Here is a 21766-nt window from a genome sequence, read left to right as displayed (position 1 = left end):
TTCGCCAGAATCTCCGCTTGGGGAGCATGATGGGGATATATTTTAATCGCTTTGGCCCTGGCTGAGTCGCGTCAACACCGAATTATCGTTTCCGGATTGCGAATGATAGAGGTATGTATGGAGGGATGAATGGAAATGATCGATGGGGCGGTATTTCTGGGTACTGTTGAGACATATTCAAGGGTGTAAACATTTCTGATCTGTTCTGCTATGTGCAGTTGCGGGAAAAGTTTGCTTTTTATAAGGGGAAGGGGGTGGGGGAGGAGGGGCTGCTTTATGAAGGAACAGTCTCCAATCTCAGTCACTCAGATCAAAATTTAGCACCAGGCGACAGTTGAACTTTGATCCCGAAATAGAGAGCCACTGCGAAAGCAACGGCTCTTTGAGCCGAAGATACTTCACTACCACAAGTAAGCTCGCAATCATTCGTCCGGCCTATAGCAAATAGAATGAAAGAAAAGAAAAACCTAGTTACAGTATTAAGTATCGCAACCATCTTATACAATGAACGGAGTGCATCTTCCATAAGTGCTAACGACATCGAACGAACACCGTACCTGGGGTTTTCGACCTGGTGAAATGAGAAAAGACAACAGTCTCTGAAATGTGTGGACTTTGAGAACGGTCCATTGAGACAGGAGTACCACCTACGTTTCAGGCTCCTAGAAATCTAGATAATTATGATTGTGAGCGAATTGGTGAAGACAGCTTACACGCGTCCACAGAATAGTATGTAGTCCGATAGGCTCCCAGGAATATCCAGTGGATTCCCCGGGTAGAACAATCTACAAATTAATAGATTAATCAATCAATTATCCTGTAGGTACCTAGGAGTAATCTCTTTTAGGGGCTTCTCGGCCTAGGGGATCTGGCGGTTCGTCAAATGTACGTCCCGGTGCGCGTGCTTGATATAGAGAGAAGCTATACTGCGCCATTATATACAGAATATTATTTTCTTAGTAGAGCCTTACTCAGGGTAAGATTTTAGGTCTCCCGGTAGTCCTAGAATTGGCACTCCCTCCATGCCTATCCAAGAGACCATAGAATCAGCAGGCAAGGGTTCCCTGGAGCATACAGTTTAATTAATGAGCTGATTGAGTGATTAGCTATTAGGCTCTATCGAGACACAATGAATACCAGCAATATACCAAAATGAAACGTCAAGTTATTGATGCCAATGCTTTTTGGATGGGAGAGTAGGGGTAAACTAAAGAACGAGGGTTTCACGTGGATGGCGCTAGCATGTTGCGTTTTATTGAGGTTCCTGACGCTCAGGTTGTACTCAGTGAGCAAATCAGAGCGCTCAGTGAGCAGATCAGTGAGATCAGAGGCATGCTCACTTCTACTCAGTGAGCAAAAGTGGCGAGGGTCTGAGCACTAAAACGGAACGGGTAGGCTAAGCCGTGGCATAGAAAATCCGGTACGTAGATAACCTTTTCGTCTCAGAGGGTGTGGTAGTTAGTGTAACTAAGTTAGTTAAGTTAGTTAACTAACTAACCTAGTTAACGTAATTCACGGCCGTCCAGGTCCCACGGCCGTCCGGGTCACCCCAGAATACATAGAATATGCTATATTTTGATTCCTCTATATTTTAACCACCACTAATTCAGTATTACTAATTTTTAGAATATATCTTATTATAGGCATAAGAATATAGTATATAGAATCTTAGGCCGTTCACACTATTATTTTAATGCTTTACCATAAAATACAGCGTAATTTTGATGTTTCAGATTCAAATATATATATGTCTCGCACTACTTAAATTTAGCTTTTCTTACTCTATAAGTAGTCTATTTATACTCTCCAGTTTATATATCCTTAATATGTTATCTTTAATATATATTGTTGTTGAGATATAAAGATGTAATTTATCCAATTTAGTATATGTTTTTGGGTGACCCGAACGCCCGTGTGACCCGGTCGGCCGTGAATTACGTTAACGTAATTCCCGCCCGTCCCGAACACCCGCCCGTTCCGAACACCCTTTTCAAAATCGCGTCCCTCTACCCATCTACCTAATTCAACCACCTACCATGACACCAATACGCCCTGAATCTAGGCAGAAATTAGCCAATCAAGAGGGCAAGATCTTATTAGCCCTTAGTGATCTTCAAAATGGCCGAATCAAATCTCTACGCGCAGCAGCGAAGCTATACGAAATTCCGCTTACTACCCTACACCACCGCGTACACGGCCAATTATCTCGCGTTGATTCTCGTCCATCAGGCCATAAACTGACCGAATTGGAAGAGAATTCGCTTGTTGAATGGATAATCTCTATGGATTCACGTGGAGTAGCGCCTAGACCAGCAACTGTGGGAGAAATGGCTAATATCCTACTGGCTGCGCGTGGTAACTAGCTACCAACTACCGTTGGTAAGAATTGGCTATCTACCTTTATTAACTGCCGCCCTGAGCTTCGTACACGCTTCTCGCGAAGATACGATTACCAAAGAGCCCTAAACGAAGACCCGAAATCAATTCGGCAGTGGTTCGCGACCGTACAAAGCGTGATTAATGAGAACGGTATACAACCGGAGGATATCTACAACTTTGATGAGATAGGCTTTGCAATGGGCCTTATATCTTCGCAGAAAGTAGTCACAAGGGCTGAATACTACGGTCGGAGATCTCTTCTACAACCAGGAAATCGCGAATGGGTTACTGCGATCGAAGCAATCTGCTCAGATGGCTATTCGCTACCGCTATGTATTATCTTTAAAGGCAAAGTAGCTATTGAAGGATGGTTTAACGAAACCCTACCGAAAGACTGGCGAATCGAGGTCTCAAAGAATGGCTGGACTACCGATGAGATTGGTCTACGCTGGTTACAAAAGCACTTTATCCCCCATACGAATTCGCGTGTACGTGGGCGATTTCGACTATTGATTCTTGATGGTTATGGTAGCCATCTCACGCCCCAATTCGACCAAATCTGCACAGAAAACGATATTATACCTCTTTATATGCCTGCGCATTCATCGCATCTACTACAACCACTAGATGTTGGGTGTTTTGCAGTGGTTAAGCGCGCGTACGGTCGCTTCGTTAGCGATCTTGCGCGTAGAGGATATAACCATATCGACAAGCACGATTTCTTAGTGGATTACCAACACGCACGGCTAGAAGCCTTCCAATCAGCCAATCCCACTATCAAGAATAGCTTCGCAGCTAGTGGTCTAGTACCATTAGATGCCGAGAGAGTGCTTAACAAGCTTAATATCTCTCTACGAACACCGACACCACCAAGCAGCCGTCCAAGCAGTAGATCTAGCGAATTCACACCACAAACGCCTAGAACCGCCGCTCAGCTATTCAAGCAAGCTTCTATGTTAAAAGATCTACTGAAACGGCGGTCAAATAGCCCTCCGAGCCCATCAAAAAAGATCTTAGACCAGATGATCAAGGGATTCCAGCTAGCGCTACACAGCGGTGCTTTACTAGCAGAGGATAATGCGAATCTACGTATAGCGAGTGAGAAGATGATCAAAAAGCGCAATCGGTCAACTAGGAGGATACCCTGCGCAGAGGGTTTAACCATTAAAGAGGCTATACAGCTAGCTAAGCAGCTAAACCAGCCAGAGGAAGATGATGGGGTAGATTCGCATGCAGAGGTCGAATTGCCTAGTCAGCCAACTAGGCCAGCAGCTAGGGCTCCGCCTAGGTGTAGTGGGTGCAGGGAGATTGGTCACAGAATCAACGTATGTAAAAATCGCTATATCTAGTTAAATCAATAGGAGTTGGTTGAGATAATCGATTTTGAAGTAGTCTAATGGGGTTAGGTGTTCGGAACGGGCGGGAATTACGTTAGTTAACTTAGTTACCTAAGATATGGCTAAGTAAGCAAGCTAGAATATCACGTGGGAAATTTCGCGCGTCACGATTTATATAGTAAACTAGGTACTAGGCAGGATATATTAAGTTTATTAACGATATAATCTTCTTCTATAACAGCCTAATTAGTCTAAAATGGTTAAATCTATCCAATATTTAGGGTGCGACAGGGAAATATGATGGGGGGAACAGCCTTACCCCGAAAAAATTCCAGGCGGGTCTCTTGGCGGCGGAGAAAAAAAAAGTCTCGATCGCAAAGCTCCGTCTCTCAAGCAACCAAACAAAGATCTCAAGTATTTTATCTTTCTTGAAATCTCACCCGCTCGCCGGGAATATCTATCGCCATGGCTGATGATGGCATGCTTTTGAATTTCGCCATCAACGACTCCGTGATCAAACCGGAGGCGAAGTTCAAAGGAGGGACATGGCGGGACCGTCTCTCAGCGAAAAAGCGCTCTCAACACCGTCCCAAGCCTGGTGATGGTAGCAGCAAGAATCACGAATCGAAGAACCCGAACAAGATTGCGATTTCTGGCACGAGGCCTGCGAAGCGACAAAGGACCGACTCCGGCGATTTTGAAGATGCTGGCGGTCGCGACCGTCGACCCCGATCCCAGCAGCAACCGTCCCAGCGAGATCCCCGCCACTTTGTATCGTCTCTTTTCACCAGCAACCCGGAACCACAAAATGCCGAAGAGCCTCGAAATGAAGAGCCCATCGAGGAAGCGAAACCTACCAATGCGCCCCTGATCGATGGGATCGATACGTTTACGAACTTGGGCTTGTCGCCGAGTCTGGCCGCCCATCTGCTCACCAAGCTCGAACTTAAGGCACCCACAGCGATCCAGAAAGCCTCGGTCACACAACTACTCAAGGAAGAAAGTGATGCTTTTATTCAAGCCGAGACCGGTTCAGGCAAAACCTTGGCCTACCTTCTCCCCCTGGTACAAAGGATCATGGCCCTTTCCAAGGCCACCAAGGAGGCTGGCGTCAGTCGTGACAGTGGTTTGTTTGCAATTGTGCTCGCCCCTACTCGTGAGCTGTGCAAGCAGATCTCGGTCGTGTTGGAAAACCTTCTCCGCTGTGCCACCTGGCTTGTAGCTGGTACCGTCATCGGTGGTGAGAAGAAAAAGTCAGAAAAGGCACGCCTGCGTAAAGGTTTGAATATCCTCGTGGCCACACCCGGTCGCTTGGTGGATCACTTGGATAATACTCAAGCCCTGGATGTGAGCAATGTTCGATGGCTGGTTTTGGACGAAGGTGATCGCTTGATGGATATGGGTTTCGAGGAGGAACTACAAGGCATTGTCCAGAAACTAGACGCGAGACAACGACCGAGCCGTGTGCCCAATGTGCCGACGAGGAGAACGACAATTCTGTGCTCTGCGACACTGAAGATGAATGTGCAGCGATTGGGAGAGATTAGTTTGAAGGATGCTGTGCATATCAAGGCCGACCCCGAGGACGAAGACGAGAAAGCTCGGAATGCGAACAAGGACGAAGAAGACTCATTCCGCGTACCCGCTCAGCTGAAGCAGTCATACGCGATCGTGGCCGCCAAGTTGCGTCTAGTATCGTTGACAGCATATCTTAAGCGGACCTTCATTCGCAAGGGCTCTGTGATGAAAGCTATTGTTTTTGTCTCTTGTGCAGACGAGGTCGACTTCCTCTTCGAAGTTTTCTCAAGGAAGCACGGTGAAAGAGGACACAAAAAGGATGATGATGGTGACGATGAGAATGAGGATGAAGAGGACGATGAAGTGAAAAAGGAGAAAGAAAAGGAACGGGCAGAACTATCACCACACGGTACTATCGCTCCTGGATCGGCCTTCTCGAACCCAGCGAACCCAGTCACTCTCCACCGACTCCACGGCTCTCTGCCTCAACATATTCGAACATTCACCCTCAACTCATTCGCCAACAGCAAAACTGCTTCGGTCATGGTCTGTACTGATGTGGCTGCTCGTGGTTTGGACTTGCCCAATGTCGACTTGGTCATCGAGTATGACCCCGCCTTCAGTGCCGACGACCACACACATCGTATCGGTCGTACCGCACGTCTAGGACGTGACGGACGAGCTCTGATTTTCCTCCAGCCCGGCTGCGAAGAGAACTACGTCGAGGTTCTCAAGCGTGGCTATCGCGACGGTGGCAAGGCTCTCACCCGAACAGATGCGACTGAGATCTTGAAGCGCGGCTTCGGTGGAAATTCCGAATCCAGCTCGAAGAACTGGGAAGAAAAGGCCACTGATTGGCAAATGGATGTTGAACGTTGGGCTCTGGAGAATCCAGAATACCTTGAAATGGCCCGCCGTGCCTTCCAATCGCACGTCCGCGCCTATGCAACTCACATTGCCGCCGAGCGGAGCATGTTCAACATCAAAGAGCTTCATCTGGGCCATCTTGCGAAGAGTTTCGCTCTGCGCGACCGGCCTGGAAAGATCAATGTTCCCGGTCTTCGTCCTGGAAAGGAAGAGACGAAGAAGGACTTCAAGGCCGGCCGTGGTGCCGCTTTGGGCAAGAGGAAGGCTGGAGATGATTCTACAGCGGCCTCTAACATGGACGAAGCTGCACGTGAGGCTGCTCGCAAGATGAGGGCCAAGATGAAGGAGCATATGGGTGGTGGTGCCAGTGAATTTAACCTGGCTTGATTTTTATAATTGTTTATTCTTTCTTTGCTAGGCGATGCATTATTATCATTGTACAAGAGCATTAGCATTTGTTTCAGTAGATATCCCATAATGAAATCTTGCCATCCTTGGAACCTGCCACGAGCCAATGAGTTTGTTGTATCTTTTGGAATCGCTGCTGGTGCACAGCCGCGATTGATCTTTTCGGTACTTCTTCTTGACCACTCGAGCGTTCCTTGACGGTCTGAGATGCGGAGTCAGAGATTGGAGGGTCTACCTCCCCGAAAGCAACAGCGTAGCATCCTTCCTTATGCCATTTAAGCACGGCCAGCTCCTTCATCGTCTTGCCAGAGTAAACTCTCACCCTGCTGTCCCAGCCAGCAGTCGCAAAGACCTTCCCATCACTCCGAATCCGAAGTCCCTGCTGACCCGAATGTTTTGTATTCACTGTTTTTAAAGCTTTTTCTTCTGTATAATTTCCAGCGGGGATAAAACCCGCGGAGCCGGTGCTAGGAATTGGGTGTTTGATGAGCAGGGCATCGGCAGACGAGGAGATAAAATAGTCATGCAACGGAGACACGTCAAGTGATAGAACCGGTTGGCTATGAGGGCGACTGGCGTAGAGTTTATTCCACTTCCATGGGTTGGAGTTGATATTGCCGAGCTCGGAGCTGGCTGCGTTGAGAGGGCCTTTGTGCATGAATACCATGACTTGCCCGTCTTCAAACGCGGATGCAACGAAGATATCCCCAGACGGGGAAATAAAGATACTGACTGCCATCAGCATTCCAGTTTTGACCGAGGGATCTGATTTGATCGTAGTCAAGCGACGCTCGGACGGGAGGTGGAAAATATCGATTCCTCCAGAGTCGAGCGCATTGGGCACGGCAAAAAGAACATTCTGTCGAGTAGCACTTATTGATTCTTGAGCGCTTTCTGAGGGCTTGATCTCAGGCGTCTCGATGAATGTCATTGAGAAAGCGCAAAAGTTGAGCGCATTCACAGACAGAGAATGGAGCAGCCATGGCTGCGTCCCTTTCTCGGAGGCAGTCGACTGCGCAAGGTCAACTGGGAGAGTCTTATCAAGAAAGGCCTCGTCTTCTGTTCGAATCTTCCAGACACAGAGTTTGTGGTCCCGACCATGCCTATCTGTCACGTTAGCTTGCTGGCCTTGCTAAATCCCACCGGTCCCAAGATCTTACGTATAAATCTCTGTCACACCAGTGCTAAGACTGAAGCCTTTCACTTCCAGTACAGCCCCCGCGTGCGCTTTCCAGACGGTCACAGGTCGTTTGGTAACCAGATCCCAGATGACCACCCAGCCATCAGCATCTCCAGACACCAGTCGCAGGTTCGCCTCGAAGACGTGTAATGCATGGATTGGGGCAGCATGTCCCCGTAAAATGTAAATTGGGGTAGCCGGAGACTGCTGGACCTGACTAGATGTGCTAGCCATACCCGGCGAGGCTGTCTGTCTTTGAGGCGGAATGTGTATGTTTGGCACGATGTACCTGATGGAGAGGAAATACCTTCTAGGTTCTAGGCAAGCCGCGGGAAGACTCCGCACCGCCTAAACGTCACCCAAACTGTTAATAAACAGTAACAATCAATTAGTTTCTTATGTCGCTGTGATTCACAGTTAATAGTTTATGAACAACCTATCTATGTCCTCATCAACCTATAAACAGAAATAAATCCTAACCTGATTCACCTGCAACCTATACCAGACTCGACATACCAAAAGCCCCCACTTTAGACCCTATGACAGGGGCAAAAAGTCAGTGGACTCACGGGGAATCGAACCCCGGGCCACTCCCAATCTCATTCAGACTGGATGTCCATGCGAAGGGAGTATCATACCAACTAGACCATAAGCCCGGCTTGCTATTGGCTGGAGGGGATTTTATGCATATTGAACCAGAATGTTAGATAACCACGTATCAGACCAAAAAAGATAGAATGAGATACCAGACTACATCGTCTAATGCCTCTAATAGCATCAATAGCCTTCCTAAATTACGTCTATAACATATCATATAAGGTTCAAAGGAGTAAAATTGTCATAAAAACGTCTCAACAGGAAAGTCCTAGGCATCCCCTGTAGCTTGTTCCCTGCAATCGTCTAAATATCTCTCGTCCCTTGTCTAATGCCCTTTCACAACCTCATAATTCATTCCCATTTTCATCGCAATAGCTGTAAACTCATCCAAATCCTCAATCGGCAGACCAAGCAAGTCATTATGCAACTCAAGACGCGATTGATAATCACCATCGGCAGTAGGAAAGAACATGCGACTGTATAACATCCTGGGAAACACAGCAAAATCACCCTTTTCCACGGCAGCACGACTCTCCTTCCAGCGCTGTATTACAGATTCATGCGTAATGGTCCAGTCAGAATCGGTAGTATCAGTAACACGCTTAACGCTTTCCCACATATCACGCTGGCTCACCCGGAAACTCGAAATGTAAACGGAACTATTAGCAAACTGCGAGAGTGTAGGCGACTTATCACTTTCATCATCAGGAAACTCCTTCAGACTGAGAAGACTAGCGATAGCTCGACCACACTGGGGCCATGTAGTTGTATTAAAGACCACGTCGTGTTCATCGAATTGTATGAAGGAGCGATTTTTAAAATCGAAGCCGAATCGATCAGGTCCCCCGCCCAGACTAAATTCGTACCAGAAATTGCACACCAAGAAGATATAGGAGATTGACTTCAGGGCACTGAACTCGGCAAGGATGCTGTCGCGGTTGGCGCTGAGCATGCTATCGTCACATAGCGAGTTGTTGGCGTCGTCGTGGCCGAACCAGTTAGGCAGAATGTAAGGTACACCAGCCTTTGCTGCGGCGCACACGAGTTTGTTGACTGTTCCTCTTGAGGCAGTTACAGACATTGTGATTATTAGCGCTTGTTGTCCCTGTAGTGCTTCGACTAGCGCGGCATCGTCGTCGCCGCTGTAATCGACATGGACGATGTTAAGGCCTTCTGGAAGTTTGCTCGTGCTCTTTGGACGTGCGATGGCGGTAATCGTGTGCTTGCCGGTCTTGATTAATGCCTCTGTAAGGTGCTTTCCTATTGAACCACCTGCCTGTATTGAACTTGAGCATGAGTTGTGGCTTATGGATTGTCTAAGAAAGAGGATTGACGTACCCCAACAATGGCCACTTTTTCAATTCTGTTGGTGAATCCCTCGGGCTGACTACTTGCATACTTGCTTGCCATGATGAATCGTTTTGAATCATAAAGAGGGGTGGGATGTGGATTGATGATTATAGCTGGATGTCGGTATGCTTCTGAGATAGTAAAAGGCGTTACATTTAACTCAACTCGGGGTCTGTCTGCGGTCCATATAATGAATCGATGCCCTCCCCAACAAACATGACGGGGAAAATCTATCCTTTTACAGTCTCTTCAATCTCAACATGCAATATGAGGAATCTTGGCTCACTCTTGAGATCCTCGCTGTGGACATAACGGTCTTAATACATGCGGTCGGTGTTAATTGCTAAACTCCGGGCCGTTGGCCTTTCCGGCCCAGAATTACCATGCACATTGACCCCGTCAAAGTAGATCACATCCTCATTCACCGTAGAAAGATCAGTCCTAGACTTATTGACGTGGTATATCCTTGATAAGGTGTTACACTGGCGGGTTCATGGGACGTGGGAGCTTCGCGTTAATTTCTTGATCATACTATCATTCATTTCGTATCGGGGTATATAAACGTGTACACAATGAAAACTACACCGCAACCTTGCAAAGAGAAGACTTTTGCCAAAACATAAACACTAGCTTTGGTAGGACTCGGCGAATCAGATTAGATAAGACCCGTACAGGTGATGATCCAACCCATGATGATGAGGAGCTACGTAGTGCTCCTGGTACGGATGATTCTCCATCGAAAAGTCACCCACGTCCAGAAGGGGATTGGATAGTCCAGGCGGGAACTCCGGACCCTTGGGAATCGGTAGAGCCGGGTCTAGCCCATAATGATGATTGTGCATCTGGGTAGGATCCACAGTTTCAGGCTGGGAAATGTTCCAACCCCAGAGTTGCTTCAGTTCATCCTGAATCGGCTCAGCGTGCCAGCTGGTATCTTTCACAATGGCATCAAATATCGCAAGGGCTTCTTTTTGTGCGTCTTCGGTGTCTAGACACTCGGCAGCAATGGCAAGACAACGTATTGATACGTTGATGACACCCTTGTCTTTTGTGTTTGCGACAATGCCGCAGATGTCATGGGCGTGGGTCTGTTGCATTTTGCGATGGAATTCGGCTTGCAAGGGATGGGCTTTGCCCAGCAGTAGGCAAGCTGTATGATAAAAGAGTTGAGATACAATCGCGATCCGCTTGTGAAGCCTAGAGTGGAGATTAATTAGCTTGGTGAAGGCCAGCTGACAAAATGGAAGATGCAAGCTTACCAAATTCTCGAGAACGAAGACCTTGGCTCAGTCTGCCATTGCGGTACATTGCCTAGAGGTTTCAAAGATCTGGGAGCATTCTCATACCACTGTTGACACAGTGCCTCATAGTGGCTCCACTCCGTAAAAATGTCGCTAAGTTCATTGGCGTAATTCATAGAACCATTCACCGATTGCAGGGACTGCGCAGCGATGCGGAAATTGGCAATCTTGGCACAGATGTAGACGATCCTGTGGAGCCATAGCTCTTCAGTCTTCCCAAACAGCTGTACCTGATGCGGATGTTGATGCATATCCATATCTACTCCCCATGTATCGGGGTTCCAAGATAGTGTCCATTTATAGTGTAGAGAGCTCAGCAGCTCCATGCCCACACTGATCCAGAAAGATGCTCCTCCAAGGCCGGGTGTTTTTGCCGTCCAGCCGCATTCACGAATCAAGGCTCTGGAACCGGCAATATGATTCGCACCTGGTGTTTGTTGTGGAGCCATGATCTCGTAGATGCTGAGGACCAGTGCGGCTGTTGTACAAAGAACGGAATCGCGGTTTGGATCATGCATAGCATTCAACAAATCCTGAGTTGCCTCGTCGTAGTAATTCGCAGCTTTCGCTTTATCAAACGAGGAATTGACCAGCGAAAGATGTCGAGCGCCACACGCAAAGAAAGCCTTGAGTAACAGCGGCTCATCGATGGCATGTAATGGTAAGATTTGTGTGAACTAAATATCGGTCAGTTCCGTTCCGTCGTTTCAACGCATATCTGGTCTTACATATCGCATTGAATCTAGTGAGTCCATCCAACATCCTACTTCATCAACGAAAACCTGCAACAGATAGACTTGCTCAGGATCAACCAAGGAAGATGGATTATACTGTTTCATCGCCAGTTTCCGTGCAAAATTAGACGTCCCGTGCGGTAACAATTCGTCACCTGGCATGAGGTGAGGCTCATGGTGATGCCAGGCATCTTGTCCACCAAGAAAGTCTACAGCCGCTGCATGAGAGAGGTCAAAGGCAGAGGGGTCGAATGAGTGAGCGACCGATTGGAACAAGCTCGCCAACTGATCATGCCCCATAAGATTGAAAGCATCATGGTGCAATTGTCGCCTTTCTTCAACGGGGCTGTCTGGCTGTGGCGGGGGATATCTCTCGAAGCCCCCAACGTACTCGGATGCAATAAATCTCGAGTCGTCCCGAAACGTGACCTTGGTACCTCGAGGCCGATCGATGATATGTGGAGGTGCAACGGTTTGAATGTCGATGAAATTTAGGCGAATGCCTCGTCTGCATATCCGGTCCGACTTGCGACAATTAAGGCACCGACCCAAGGCCTCGTCACACTTGAGGTGCCTTTCGCGACAGGTCAAACATCCCGTCCGGACCCGTTTGGCCTTGGTATCTGCTATTTCCGAGGACTTCTTGCGGTTTGCGCTTGATTGGCGGGGTGAATTGGTCTTCTGCCTTGGTGTCGAAGGTTTCGCATTCGGGTTGGGGGCAGCTTGCGATTGTGACTTCGCTTGCGATCGAGTCGTGAGATTCATCTCGGTCTTCGTAGTGGGATCTCGCCCGTTTCAACAATTCCCACCACCGTCTTTGTCTCTATCTAGTCGCCGGCGCCGATTGGTGTGGTCGGCGTCCGAGCCGATCGAGGGGTTTGGTGTACGCAAAATCTCCTTGACCGATTTCCTCGAATGGCCATGTTCGATTCCAGCGTGTGGTGTTTCTGGGCGACAATCCAGATGTGTATACTGACAGGCGTCTAAAGAGGATGAGGCAAAGTCCAGAGAATTTGCGACCGGGGGAGGGATTGGCTCGCTTTTCGGCAGGGCGCACAGGCCGGCGACGAGAAGGCAGGAAGATCGGCCGGGGTCTGGTGGTGGGCGGTGTTAGGGCGTGAGATTTGAAGTCCAGAAGATGCAGCCTATCAGCCCATTGCTTCAATGAATCAGCAATTTCACGATCTGACAGATGCCAGTCTGGGGCAGTGGCTGTTAAAGAAGTCCAGCGATAACCCGGTGGATCAAAACGCGGAGTTTAAAGAGGGAAAAATGTGGGTCACCTGAAAGAAAGAAACCTAGAAACCTAGCGATTAGAAAGTCCTTATTATTGCAAGGATTGTCGATATTGTATCTATCGATATTATATGTGCGTTCTCGACTTGACTAGAACCCTCATATCCACTGTGTATTTCACAATCTCCAAATAAAATCCTTGTGATAAACTTGAAACGTTACATACATCTCAGTGCCCTTCTATCCAAACCGAATGCAGAAAAGGTCGAACAACATGCTAGGCACAAAATATAGGTAAATACAGTCTATATATGTCTCTAACTTTCGGAAGTCTTACTTCCCAGTCTGGGTAGGCGAAGCCGTGAGTGCAGCACTAACATGATAGTGCCCCAAACAGCCGCAGAAAGAAAGGTTACACGGAGAGCCAAAGCATATGCTCCGACGACTGTTCAATCATTAGCCTTCTAGTTTGATGGCAGGGGTTACTTATAGCAATAAACTCACCTTGTTGTTGATGGAGCGGATCTAGGTCAGCAATAGCACGGATGGACTTGCGCACAAGACCGATGATTTCTGCCTTTTCCGAGCCCGTCACCTTATCTTCAAGTTCGTAGAGTAGGGTATTTTGCAAAATCCAGCTGCTGATTGACACACCCATCACGGAGCCCAGATTACGCGCCAATCCCAGGGTAGTGGTAGTGACAGCCTGCTCGTCTTGCTCACTAGTTGCCAGAATCGAGACCATCAAGCTCGGGAAGGCGAACCCTTGACCGAGACTGGAGAATGAGACGCAGATCATGGCAAGAGCATCGGGAGTGGTGATACCCATAGAAGCGGCGAAAAGTCCTCCGATCACCATGCTGATACCGCCGATTATGATGGTCGGCTTCAGACGTTTCGACCAGGTAATTAAGAATCCAGTACCCACGCTAGAGGCAGTCACAGCAATTGAGGCAGCCAGAAGACGTAGGCCCGAGTCGGTGGGAGTAGCAAGCTTGACGGCTTGGAAATACAAAGGGGCATTGAACATCACCGTGTTGACCGAGACCGAACCAAAGAAGTTGCCGAAGATAATACTAGCTCGAGGTTCCCTGGTAAGAAGCTCCACGGGAAGCACTGCGAGAGGCACATGGCGCTCATATCGCACAAGTATGATGGCCAAGACAACGGCCGCGACCAGAGAGCTTATCACCAGAGGATGAGTCCAGGGGAAAATGTTTCCACCCAGGTTCAAACCCATAATCAACGCGGTGACTGCTGAGACCAAGAAGAACGATCCAGTCAAGTCGACGTTGCGGATCACTTGGCGCACTGTCATGCGCTCCGACCCGACCAATTTGATCCCAAGTTCTGCCGGGACGGTCATAGCAGCAACGATGAAGTATACAAAGATGAAAGGTAATTGGATGAGAAATGCACCCCGCCAGCCAATCCGGTCACATAGAAGACCACCGAAGGCGAGACCGGTACAGCTTCCGATGCCGAGACACAAGTTGATGTATGATTGGTAGACCCCACGATATTCGAGGCGCACAAGATCACTTGAAATGACCTGGCCCATCGAGAAGACACCACCAGCACCCAGGCCACAGAAAGCCCGAGCGGCGATGAAACCACCGATACTTTGAGCCAAACCACACCATGCTGTAGTCACGAAGAACATAAAAATGGAAAACAGATAGACTGGTTTCCGGCCCAAAGCATCCGAGATTCGCCCGAACAGGGGCATAAATGCCGTGGACGTGAGAAGAAACGCTGTTGACAGCCAAGAGGCTGAATTTGCTGCATGGAAATACGACGTGATCACCGGATAGCTTGACGCAATTAAGGTGGAGTCGAAGAACCCGATCACGTAGCCTAGCAAGATGCCGGAGAAAATCACCCAGAATTGCGAGGGTGATACGCCGATGAATTGGGAGGCATATTCCGATTCCTTTTTAGAAGGCAAGTGTGTATCTTGAGCAGAGACATTGCTTTTTCTCCTCGAACCTGCGGACGGATATCGCTCCAAGCTCGGCTCGATGTCCAGACTCGGCTGTGCCGAACTGACTTGAGTCAGGACCGGGAAAGTAATTTCATTCTCGGCCTCGATACTTGATAAACCTGTTTCCACATCATTCGAGTGGTTGATCACGCTGCGATAGGATGTGCTTTGGTAGGTTGAGGATTCTCGTAGAAGCGGAGTTCCCTCCGAGGCATGCGATCCCGACATGTCTCTTGCCTCCTCAACGCCGATAGTCGGGGTAGATTGGCTGGCGGCTGTATAAGTCCGATATGTAGAGACGGTAACAGCGATGCAGGGATCCTAGCAGGTAGGTGATTCGCTGCTCGTCCTTCCTTAATAAATCAGAAGCGTGACGAGTAGAAGAAATGAGAAAATTGCGGGTGAGCGAGAAATGACTCTTTCCAACACTAAAAGTACCGAGTCGACCCCACCATTCCATGCAGAGGCGCGAGATCGGAGAGGTAGATGAAGGATCGATCGGCCGTCAAAATTCATGCAAATGTACAATGATCAAGATGCAGGTGTATCGACTAACCCGACATGTCAATAGGATTTCGGCAATCTGCAAGTGGCAAAAGGCAAAAGAAAAGGTCGGCGCCCTGGGCGATACGGTTACAAAGTTGGTGTGGATCACCGCTAGCATGACGCCCTCCGTCAGCTTCGCCCTTCGGTCTATTTAGCTTGCAGTTGCGATTTGAATTTGAATTTTCAATCTATCCAGCGTTCTGTGAACGACTGCTTACTTTTGCATGTACCTTTAAAGTACTGTACCATTTTTAAAGCCCATAGATCAAGTATATACCTTTCGACACTATGCGTCCTCCACTACGGATCGCGGTCTTAGAATGCGATACCCCGCTCCCCGAGACCGACAGTCGCTATCATGGATACGGAGGAGTCTTCACGGCTCTTCTGAAATCCAGCGCGAAGACATTTAATGATGGCGACCGTCTTGACCCTGAAGCTGATCTCCACATCTCAAGATGGGACATCATGAGCAGGATGGAATACCCGAAGCTAGAGGATATCGATGCAGTGCTTCTGAGTGGCTCAAGTTGGTCATACCCGGGGGATGTTTAATCCATTAAATAAAAGAAAGAAGGCTTATACTAGAATATCACAGGGTATAATTCATATGAAGACGTGCCGTGGACCAACCGACTCGTGGAATTCACCCAGTCAATCCTAGCACAAGGTCGCGTCCGTCTACTCGGAATCTGCTTCGGCCACCAGATCGTGGGCCGCGCACTCGGTGTGAAAGTCGGTCCTAGTGATCAAGGCTGGGAGACTGCTGTCTGCGAAGTGGACTTGACAGTCAAGGGGAAAGAGTTATTTGGAAGGGACAAGCTCGTAAGTATATAGCTGGGTCGAAGCTGGAGGGATGTCAAAAACAAAGGCCGCAACCTAACTGTTTGTCTAATCACAGCACATCCAGCAAATGCATCAGGATATTGTCTCCGAGTGTCCCTCAGGAGTGACTCTCCTCGGATCCTCACCACGTTGCGCTGTCCAGGGCATGTACTCGCCCCGTCGCTTTATAACGGTCCAAGGACATCCCGAATTCAATGAGGAGATTGAGATCGAAATCATTAAGAATCGGACCAAGGCGGGCGTATTCAGTGAAGATCAAGCGCAGGAGGCCCTGAGCAGGGTTGGAAATGAACACGATGGTGTTTCTATCGGAGCGACCTTTCTCAACTTTCTACTGGAAGATTAATGGGCGAGGGTGGATTAGCTCTTGCGGAGGCTGCGTAAATAGGCCTTGCATTTGAAAGATGAACGAAGAGGAAGTGGAGAAAGATTGATACATACCTGTTACTTTCACATATACGAGGAATCTGACGTACAAAGCTATAACCCAGCCCCTGGAAGTGGAGATACACTACTACAACTAACCGATTATCGTAGCTCTGGCTTCCTACTCGATGAATGGATTACTCGGTAAAATCTACAAGATACACATGAATAGATTCGAGAGCAATCCGACCACCCTGAGGTGGGACGCTGGATTAGATTCAGCTATCATCAAGCATAAGATAGCAAGCGTGCTCACACAATGGTAGAACCGATGCACCAACACCAACCATTAATCTAAGCTAATGAACAAAGACCCTCCCACTCTTCGCCACAAATGCATTCCATGAGCCCATTCAAAGGAGTGCACCAGGCACTGCCTTCCATGCAGATAAGTAAAAACGCCCCCACCAAGCCATCCGGACCGTAGTTTTCCGTGTAGGCCATGCATACGCCACAGCAACAAAAACAAAGATCCCATATGCCAGATGCTTCCATGCCAACGCCATCACAATGCACGAGTTGATCGCTGAAAACACAGACAGAAATCCACACAGAACGCATGAAAGAAGTGAAATCAAATGAAAGGTGAGAGCTTGTTCTCTCTCTTTCAAGCAGGCCGGGGCTTTGAAAGCCGGCCACTCCGTCGAGGACCCTTGGTGACGGCTGCCGCGGATGGTTCGGGGCTAGCCGTGTCCTTGACTGGAGTGGCTTGGGCCTTCTCCGCCTTCTTTGCCTTCTCGGCATCTGCCTCCATCCGCAGATTAAGCGAGACGACCTCATTCTGGTCGTCCCGGAAAGAGATCCCGACACCCAGCGTCAGATTAGAGACGATCCGCTTCTTTGGACGCCCTCGTCGGGAAGTCGGGGGTTGGTCCTCGGAGTCGTCACTATCGTCCGCAGACCGCTTGCTACCAGTGCTGAAGGGAGATGATTCCCGTGATGCCTGGAGACTGGGTTTGAAGTTTGGGCCGGGAATTGACGGTTTCTCTTGTCCGTCATTGTTCTCACCGAGGAGAGCGGCGAATGCCCGGTCAATGTCACCGCGGCATTTCTGCAGCATGTCCACGATGGTATCCCGGTCATACCGACCACCAAGGCCGTCCTGGATGGACTGGATATCCCAAGGAGGGAAAACATCAACGGCCAGGTCGGCGGCCTTGGTGGTAAGGCCATCGGTAGAAGACTCGGTGTCGGAAACGGGGTTAAGGGTTTCAGGGTTTTCGGGGGTTGATGATGGTGAGGATGATGAGGGAGGCGTCATTAGCTTGGTGTCGGTAACCTGATCTTTAATATCAGGGAGAATGTGTGTTTTGATGTCCTGTTTGACCTCAGTGGGTTCCAAGGGAGTCTGATCGAGGGCTTGTGGCTGCGGCTTAGCAAAGAGCCCCTTGTGGGTGCCGTCCAATGGCCGCACAGACGAATAATGTTTGAAGTCCTGCATTTGATTAGTCTCAGATTTCATCATAAAAATGAAGATATAATGAGCATACGTGAAAGGCAACATGAACCACATCTCGGTGTTCATCACTGGAGGCATTCACATCTCTGAAAGCCTGAATACCACCCATGGTGTAGACATTGATGTCTGCGCGATAGACTTGGCAAAATGCCTGCAGATGCTCCGAACTTCCCCACTCGCCATTCTTTCGAGTTGCAGCCACCATTTCTGTGAAACGGCGTTCTTTGTCCTCCTCTGACGCAGCTGCAACTTCGGCAGAACGAGTTGCGTATGCGGAGACGGCAGCCCGCTTGGGACGGCGACGCTCCCCACCTTGAGCAACAACAAATTGCATGAAATACGTTTTGTTGTTGGCCATGTGGTCAGCCAGATGGTGGCGGATCTCGTCACCATGATCGAAGTTGCCGTACAATTGATCGGAGAGTGAATAGTAGAGACAATTTCCTGTGAAACGACGCGTCAGATTTGCCATGAATTGGGTTGAAACAGCTTGATTGTGACAGGAATAAACTGCAAACAACTTGAAATGTTTTGGCTTACCATCTCCTTGGGTTGGGAAAGCAAAGAGACCGCGTTCCTTCAAGCAAGGCATCTCCAAACAGGAGAGATCAAGGGTATTCTTCCGACGCATGGGTTCAGAGTCAACCCGCTGATCCAGCAGCGGGGGTTGATCAATTGTTGATTGAGGGAAATTGGGTTCTAGTAGCATGTCGGGGGATGGGGTGGTGGAGTCGAGTTGTTGGTGTTGTTCGTGACTCGTAAGTATGGGCACAATTCTGCCACCGTGTGTGAGGGTAGACATGATGGAAAAGAAAGCCCTGCTCGGGTCGAGTTCGTCATTAAAAAAAGCTCAGTACGATATGTGAAAAACTCAGGCAGAAGTCGAGTAGCAAGATAGGCAAAAACCAAAAGGAACAGGCAACAAACAGCCCGCAGAGTGAAGGAAGCCCTGCGGGTGCGATGGGGGAATTGAAAAAGGAATTCCAGCAATTGTCCAGAGTTGACTGCCGAGTTCGGGCGGTGAAGCAGCTGCCTTGCGGTGATTGGGTCACACGTGAGCCTTTGCCTACTATGACATCGCTGACTTGAGCCCACAAAGAACTTCTTTCATCCGTCTCAATTGCACCAACTTTCTTGGTGAAAGATTTTTGAACTCTTAAATCGGTTCTAAAGATGATTAATTTACCATATTCACTAGGCAATCCCTGAAAACCACCTCTTTTGAGCCATCACTTTGAAGATGTGATTCATTGATTTCTAGGGATACGGTGGACCCCTTGATGGATACCCGCGGGACTTTACGGAGAAGGTCCTTTGCAAAACAACTTTCCCCGGCTGCAATTGGGAGATTTTGAGCTTCATAGGTAGATCTATATAGGATATAGAAAGATCAAAGTCTGATCTAGGTCTAAATGTATCAACTAGAGTCTACTTTCGCTCCGTTTATCCATGCTACGTACCTCCAGAATGCGGAGGCGTATCGAAATTCGGTTTTGCCCTGTTTTCCTCCGCGTCTCCACCAGAAAAACTTTGGCGCGTTTCTTGTTTCTAATGGCTTTTATTGGCTTGGCTCCACACCGCCTCACCGGCCGCCACCTGAATTAGCAGTTAAGATACAGACCCCGTACATTAGTTTCTCGACGAGGGAAGTTTTCGAGTCCTGATCTCAGATTCGAGGAAATTTGGCTATGAAGTGCTTTGTATGGATGAAATAGGAATATACTGGAGAATACTCAGGTAGTCTGCACAAATTTCACGGTAAAAAACACGCAACTACAGTTGGAATTCACAGTTCCCACAGCATAATGAGCAGTAATGAAAAATCCAATTCTTCAAGCTAGAAGGCATAGGAGGAAATAGCAATACATTAGATTGACACAGTTCATCTGACAATTTATTAAAACCCTTAGCGTTTGATCAAAACAAGATCAATAGCTCCAAGCGAGGGTCTGCACAGGATGGTGGCTTTTACCCCGACTCCTCTCCAATACTCCATTTCTCTTATCAAATAGATTGTGGATAACGGTTGCGGAGTCTATCTACTCCTCACCCCGCTCCCTACTTGTACTCCGTACTTTGCTCTCACTACTCCTTGAGTCATCCAAATTCCACTGTGCTCGATTAAGCGTGGAACCTTCTCCAATCTATTTTCAAGATCACTCTGTTGCCAAAAGAAGGATAATCAAACCAACCATGCCTAACAACATTGTCGTTATAGGGTAAGAAACATCCACCAATGTTGCCGAGGCAAAGCGAATATCTCCATGTCTAGATCTCGAACTAACGCGTCTCAGAGCTGGGGTCTCAGGCCTGACAACTGCCTACATGCTGTCTCAGGATCCCGAAAATCGAATCACAGTGCTTGCGAAGCACATGCCAGGCGACTATGACATTGAATATGCCTCCCCATGGGCAGGAGCCAACTACATGCCGTATGGTCAATATCCAAGTATCGTTTTCGTGACAATCAACTAAACTCTTTGTTTTCCTAGGGTTGGCAAGCAGGGCAGTAACCACCACGCATGGGAACGAGACACTTGGCCCGCACTGAAGGAGATCACCGAGAAATACCCCGAGGCGGGCATTCACTTCCTCGGTATGTTTTTGACATCATGCAATAACTCGAACAACTTCCTCTAACAATCTCTTCAGATGCTCTTATCTACAACCGAAAGAAAGACCAGGAAACGGCGACTGGCAAGTGGTTCTCGGAATTGGTGCAGCCGAATCCCTGGTACAAGGACGTGGTACCCGACGTATGCTTAATTCAGATCCATCCCCATGAGTATCCAAATTGACAACAATTGACCAGTTCAAAACCCTCCCGGAGAGCGAACTGACTCCTGAAATCGATAACGGCCAAATCTTCACCTCTGTCTGCATCAACACTGCCGTTTACCTCCCATGGCTGGTCGGCCAATGCACCAAAAACGGCGCAGTCTTTAAGCGAGCCGTTTTCAAGCACATCGCCGACGCCGCAGATGCACACCACTCCGGTGAAAAGGCCGATGTCATCGTGAACTGTACGGGCCTTTCGTCCAAGTTCCTGGGTGGAGTTCTTGATGAGAACCTTCTCCCCGCCCGAGGCCAGATTGTCGTCGTTCGCAACGACCCGGGTCCCATGATTGGTCTTTCTGGGACGGACGACGGAGAGGACGAGGCATTGTATATGATGACACGTGCTGCAGGTAAGACCCATCCCCAGATATAGCACAAGAAGCCCAGCTCACACTCTCTAGGTGGTGGCACGATCCTCGGTGGCTCGTACCAAAAGAACAACTGGGACCCTCTACCGGACCCGAACCTTGCTAATCGGATCATGAAACGCGCGATCGCGATCGCGCCCCAGCTCGTCAAGGAGGGCGAAGGGATCGAGGGTCTGGATATTATTCGGCACGGCGTTGGCCTACGACCTCTGCGGGAGGGTGGCCCCCGGGTTGAGAAGGATGAGGTTGCCGGAGTCAAGATCGTGCACAACTACGGTCATGGCGGGTTTGGATATCAGGCCTCGTTTGGATGTGCTGAAACTGCGGTTTCTTTGGTTAAGGAGGTGTTGCGGAACAAGACTCGGGCTAAGCTCTGAATGAGCTGAAGGGAC

At 48.7% G+C, this 21766-nt stretch overlaps 8 protein-coding genes across 8 annotated transcripts; 3 read left to right on the top strand and 5 right to left on the bottom strand.

Moving 5' to 3' along the window:
* Positions 1-4181: 4181 nt before the first annotated feature.
* Positions 4182-6488, top strand: dbp7 (putative ATP-dependent RNA helicase; the record flags this gene model as incomplete). The annotated part of the gene is made up of 1 exon (XM_056699983.1): positions 4182-6488. The coding sequence occupies one exon, from the start codon at positions 4182-4184 to the stop codon at positions 6486-6488; it is 2307 nt and encodes a 768-aa protein (XP_056555396.1).
* A 73-nt stretch (positions 6489-6561) lies between these two features.
* On the bottom strand, positions 6562-7923 carry N7496_007053 (WD40 repeat domain-containing protein; the record flags this gene model as incomplete). The annotated part of the gene is made up of 2 exons (XM_056699982.1): positions 6562-7612; positions 7670-7923. 2 exons carry the CDS (start codon positions 7921-7923, stop codon positions 6562-6564), a joined length of 1305 nt encoding a protein of 434 aa, XP_056555395.1.
* Positions 7924-8611: 688 nt separating this feature from the next.
* N7496_007052 (NAD(P)-binding protein) lies at positions 8612-9696 on the bottom strand (the record flags this gene model as incomplete). Its single annotated transcript, XM_056699981.1, has 2 exons — positions 8612-9562; positions 9625-9696. 2 exons carry the CDS (start codon positions 9694-9696, stop codon positions 8612-8614), a joined length of 1023 nt encoding a protein of 340 aa, XP_056555394.1.
* A 590-nt stretch (positions 9697-10286) lies between these two features.
* On the bottom strand, positions 10287-12436 carry N7496_007051 (Zn(II)2Cys6 transcription factor; the record flags this gene model as incomplete). Its single annotated transcript, XM_056699980.1, has 3 exons — positions 10287-10833; positions 10896-11614; positions 11666-12436. 3 exons carry the CDS (start codon positions 12434-12436, stop codon positions 10287-10289), a joined length of 2037 nt encoding a protein of 678 aa, XP_056555393.1.
* Positions 12437-13319: 883 nt separating this feature from the next.
* N7496_007050 (putative MFS multidrug transporter) lies at positions 13320-15119 on the bottom strand (the record flags this gene model as incomplete). Its single annotated transcript, XM_056699979.1, has 1 exon — positions 13320-15119. The coding sequence occupies one exon, from the start codon at positions 15117-15119 to the stop codon at positions 13320-13322; it is 1800 nt and encodes a 599-aa protein (XP_056555392.1).
* Positions 15120-15725: 606 nt separating this feature from the next.
* On the top strand, positions 15726-16629 carry N7496_007049 (type 1 glutamine amidotransferase; the record flags this gene model as incomplete). Its single annotated transcript, XM_056699978.1, has 3 exons — positions 15726-15966; positions 16036-16262; positions 16339-16629. The coding sequence occupies 3 exons, from the start codon at positions 15726-15728 to the stop codon at positions 16627-16629; spliced, it is 759 nt and encodes a 252-aa protein (XP_056555391.1).
* A 687-nt stretch (positions 16630-17316) lies between these two features.
* N7496_007048 (uncharacterized protein) lies at positions 17317-18970 on the bottom strand (the record flags this gene model as incomplete). Its single annotated transcript, XM_056699977.1, has 3 exons — positions 17317-18144; positions 18200-18612; positions 18709-18970. 3 exons carry the CDS (start codon positions 18968-18970, stop codon positions 17317-17319), a joined length of 1503 nt encoding a protein of 500 aa, XP_056555390.1.
* Positions 18971-20361: 1391 nt separating this feature from the next.
* N7496_007047 (FAD-dependent oxidoreductase) lies at positions 20362-21751 on the top strand (the record flags this gene model as incomplete). The annotated part of the gene is made up of 6 exons (XM_056699976.1): positions 20362-20387; positions 20463-20600; positions 20661-20764; positions 20821-20924; positions 20981-21356; positions 21408-21751. The coding sequence occupies 6 exons, from the start codon at positions 20362-20364 to the stop codon at positions 21749-21751; spliced, it is 1092 nt and encodes a 363-aa protein (XP_056555389.1).
* Between the last annotated feature and the right edge of the window lie 15 nt (positions 21752-21766).

This window comes from Penicillium cataractarum (genome assembly GCF_028827025.1).
Source record: "Penicillium cataractarum strain IBT 29864 chromosome Unknown utg000005l, whole genome shotgun sequence".
Classification (NCBI taxonomy): Eukaryota; Fungi; Ascomycota; class Eurotiomycetes; order Eurotiales; family Aspergillaceae; genus Penicillium; species Penicillium cataractarum.
The sequence above is the reverse complement of the archived record's forward strand: the minus strand, read 5'-3'. Positions and strand labels throughout refer to the sequence as shown.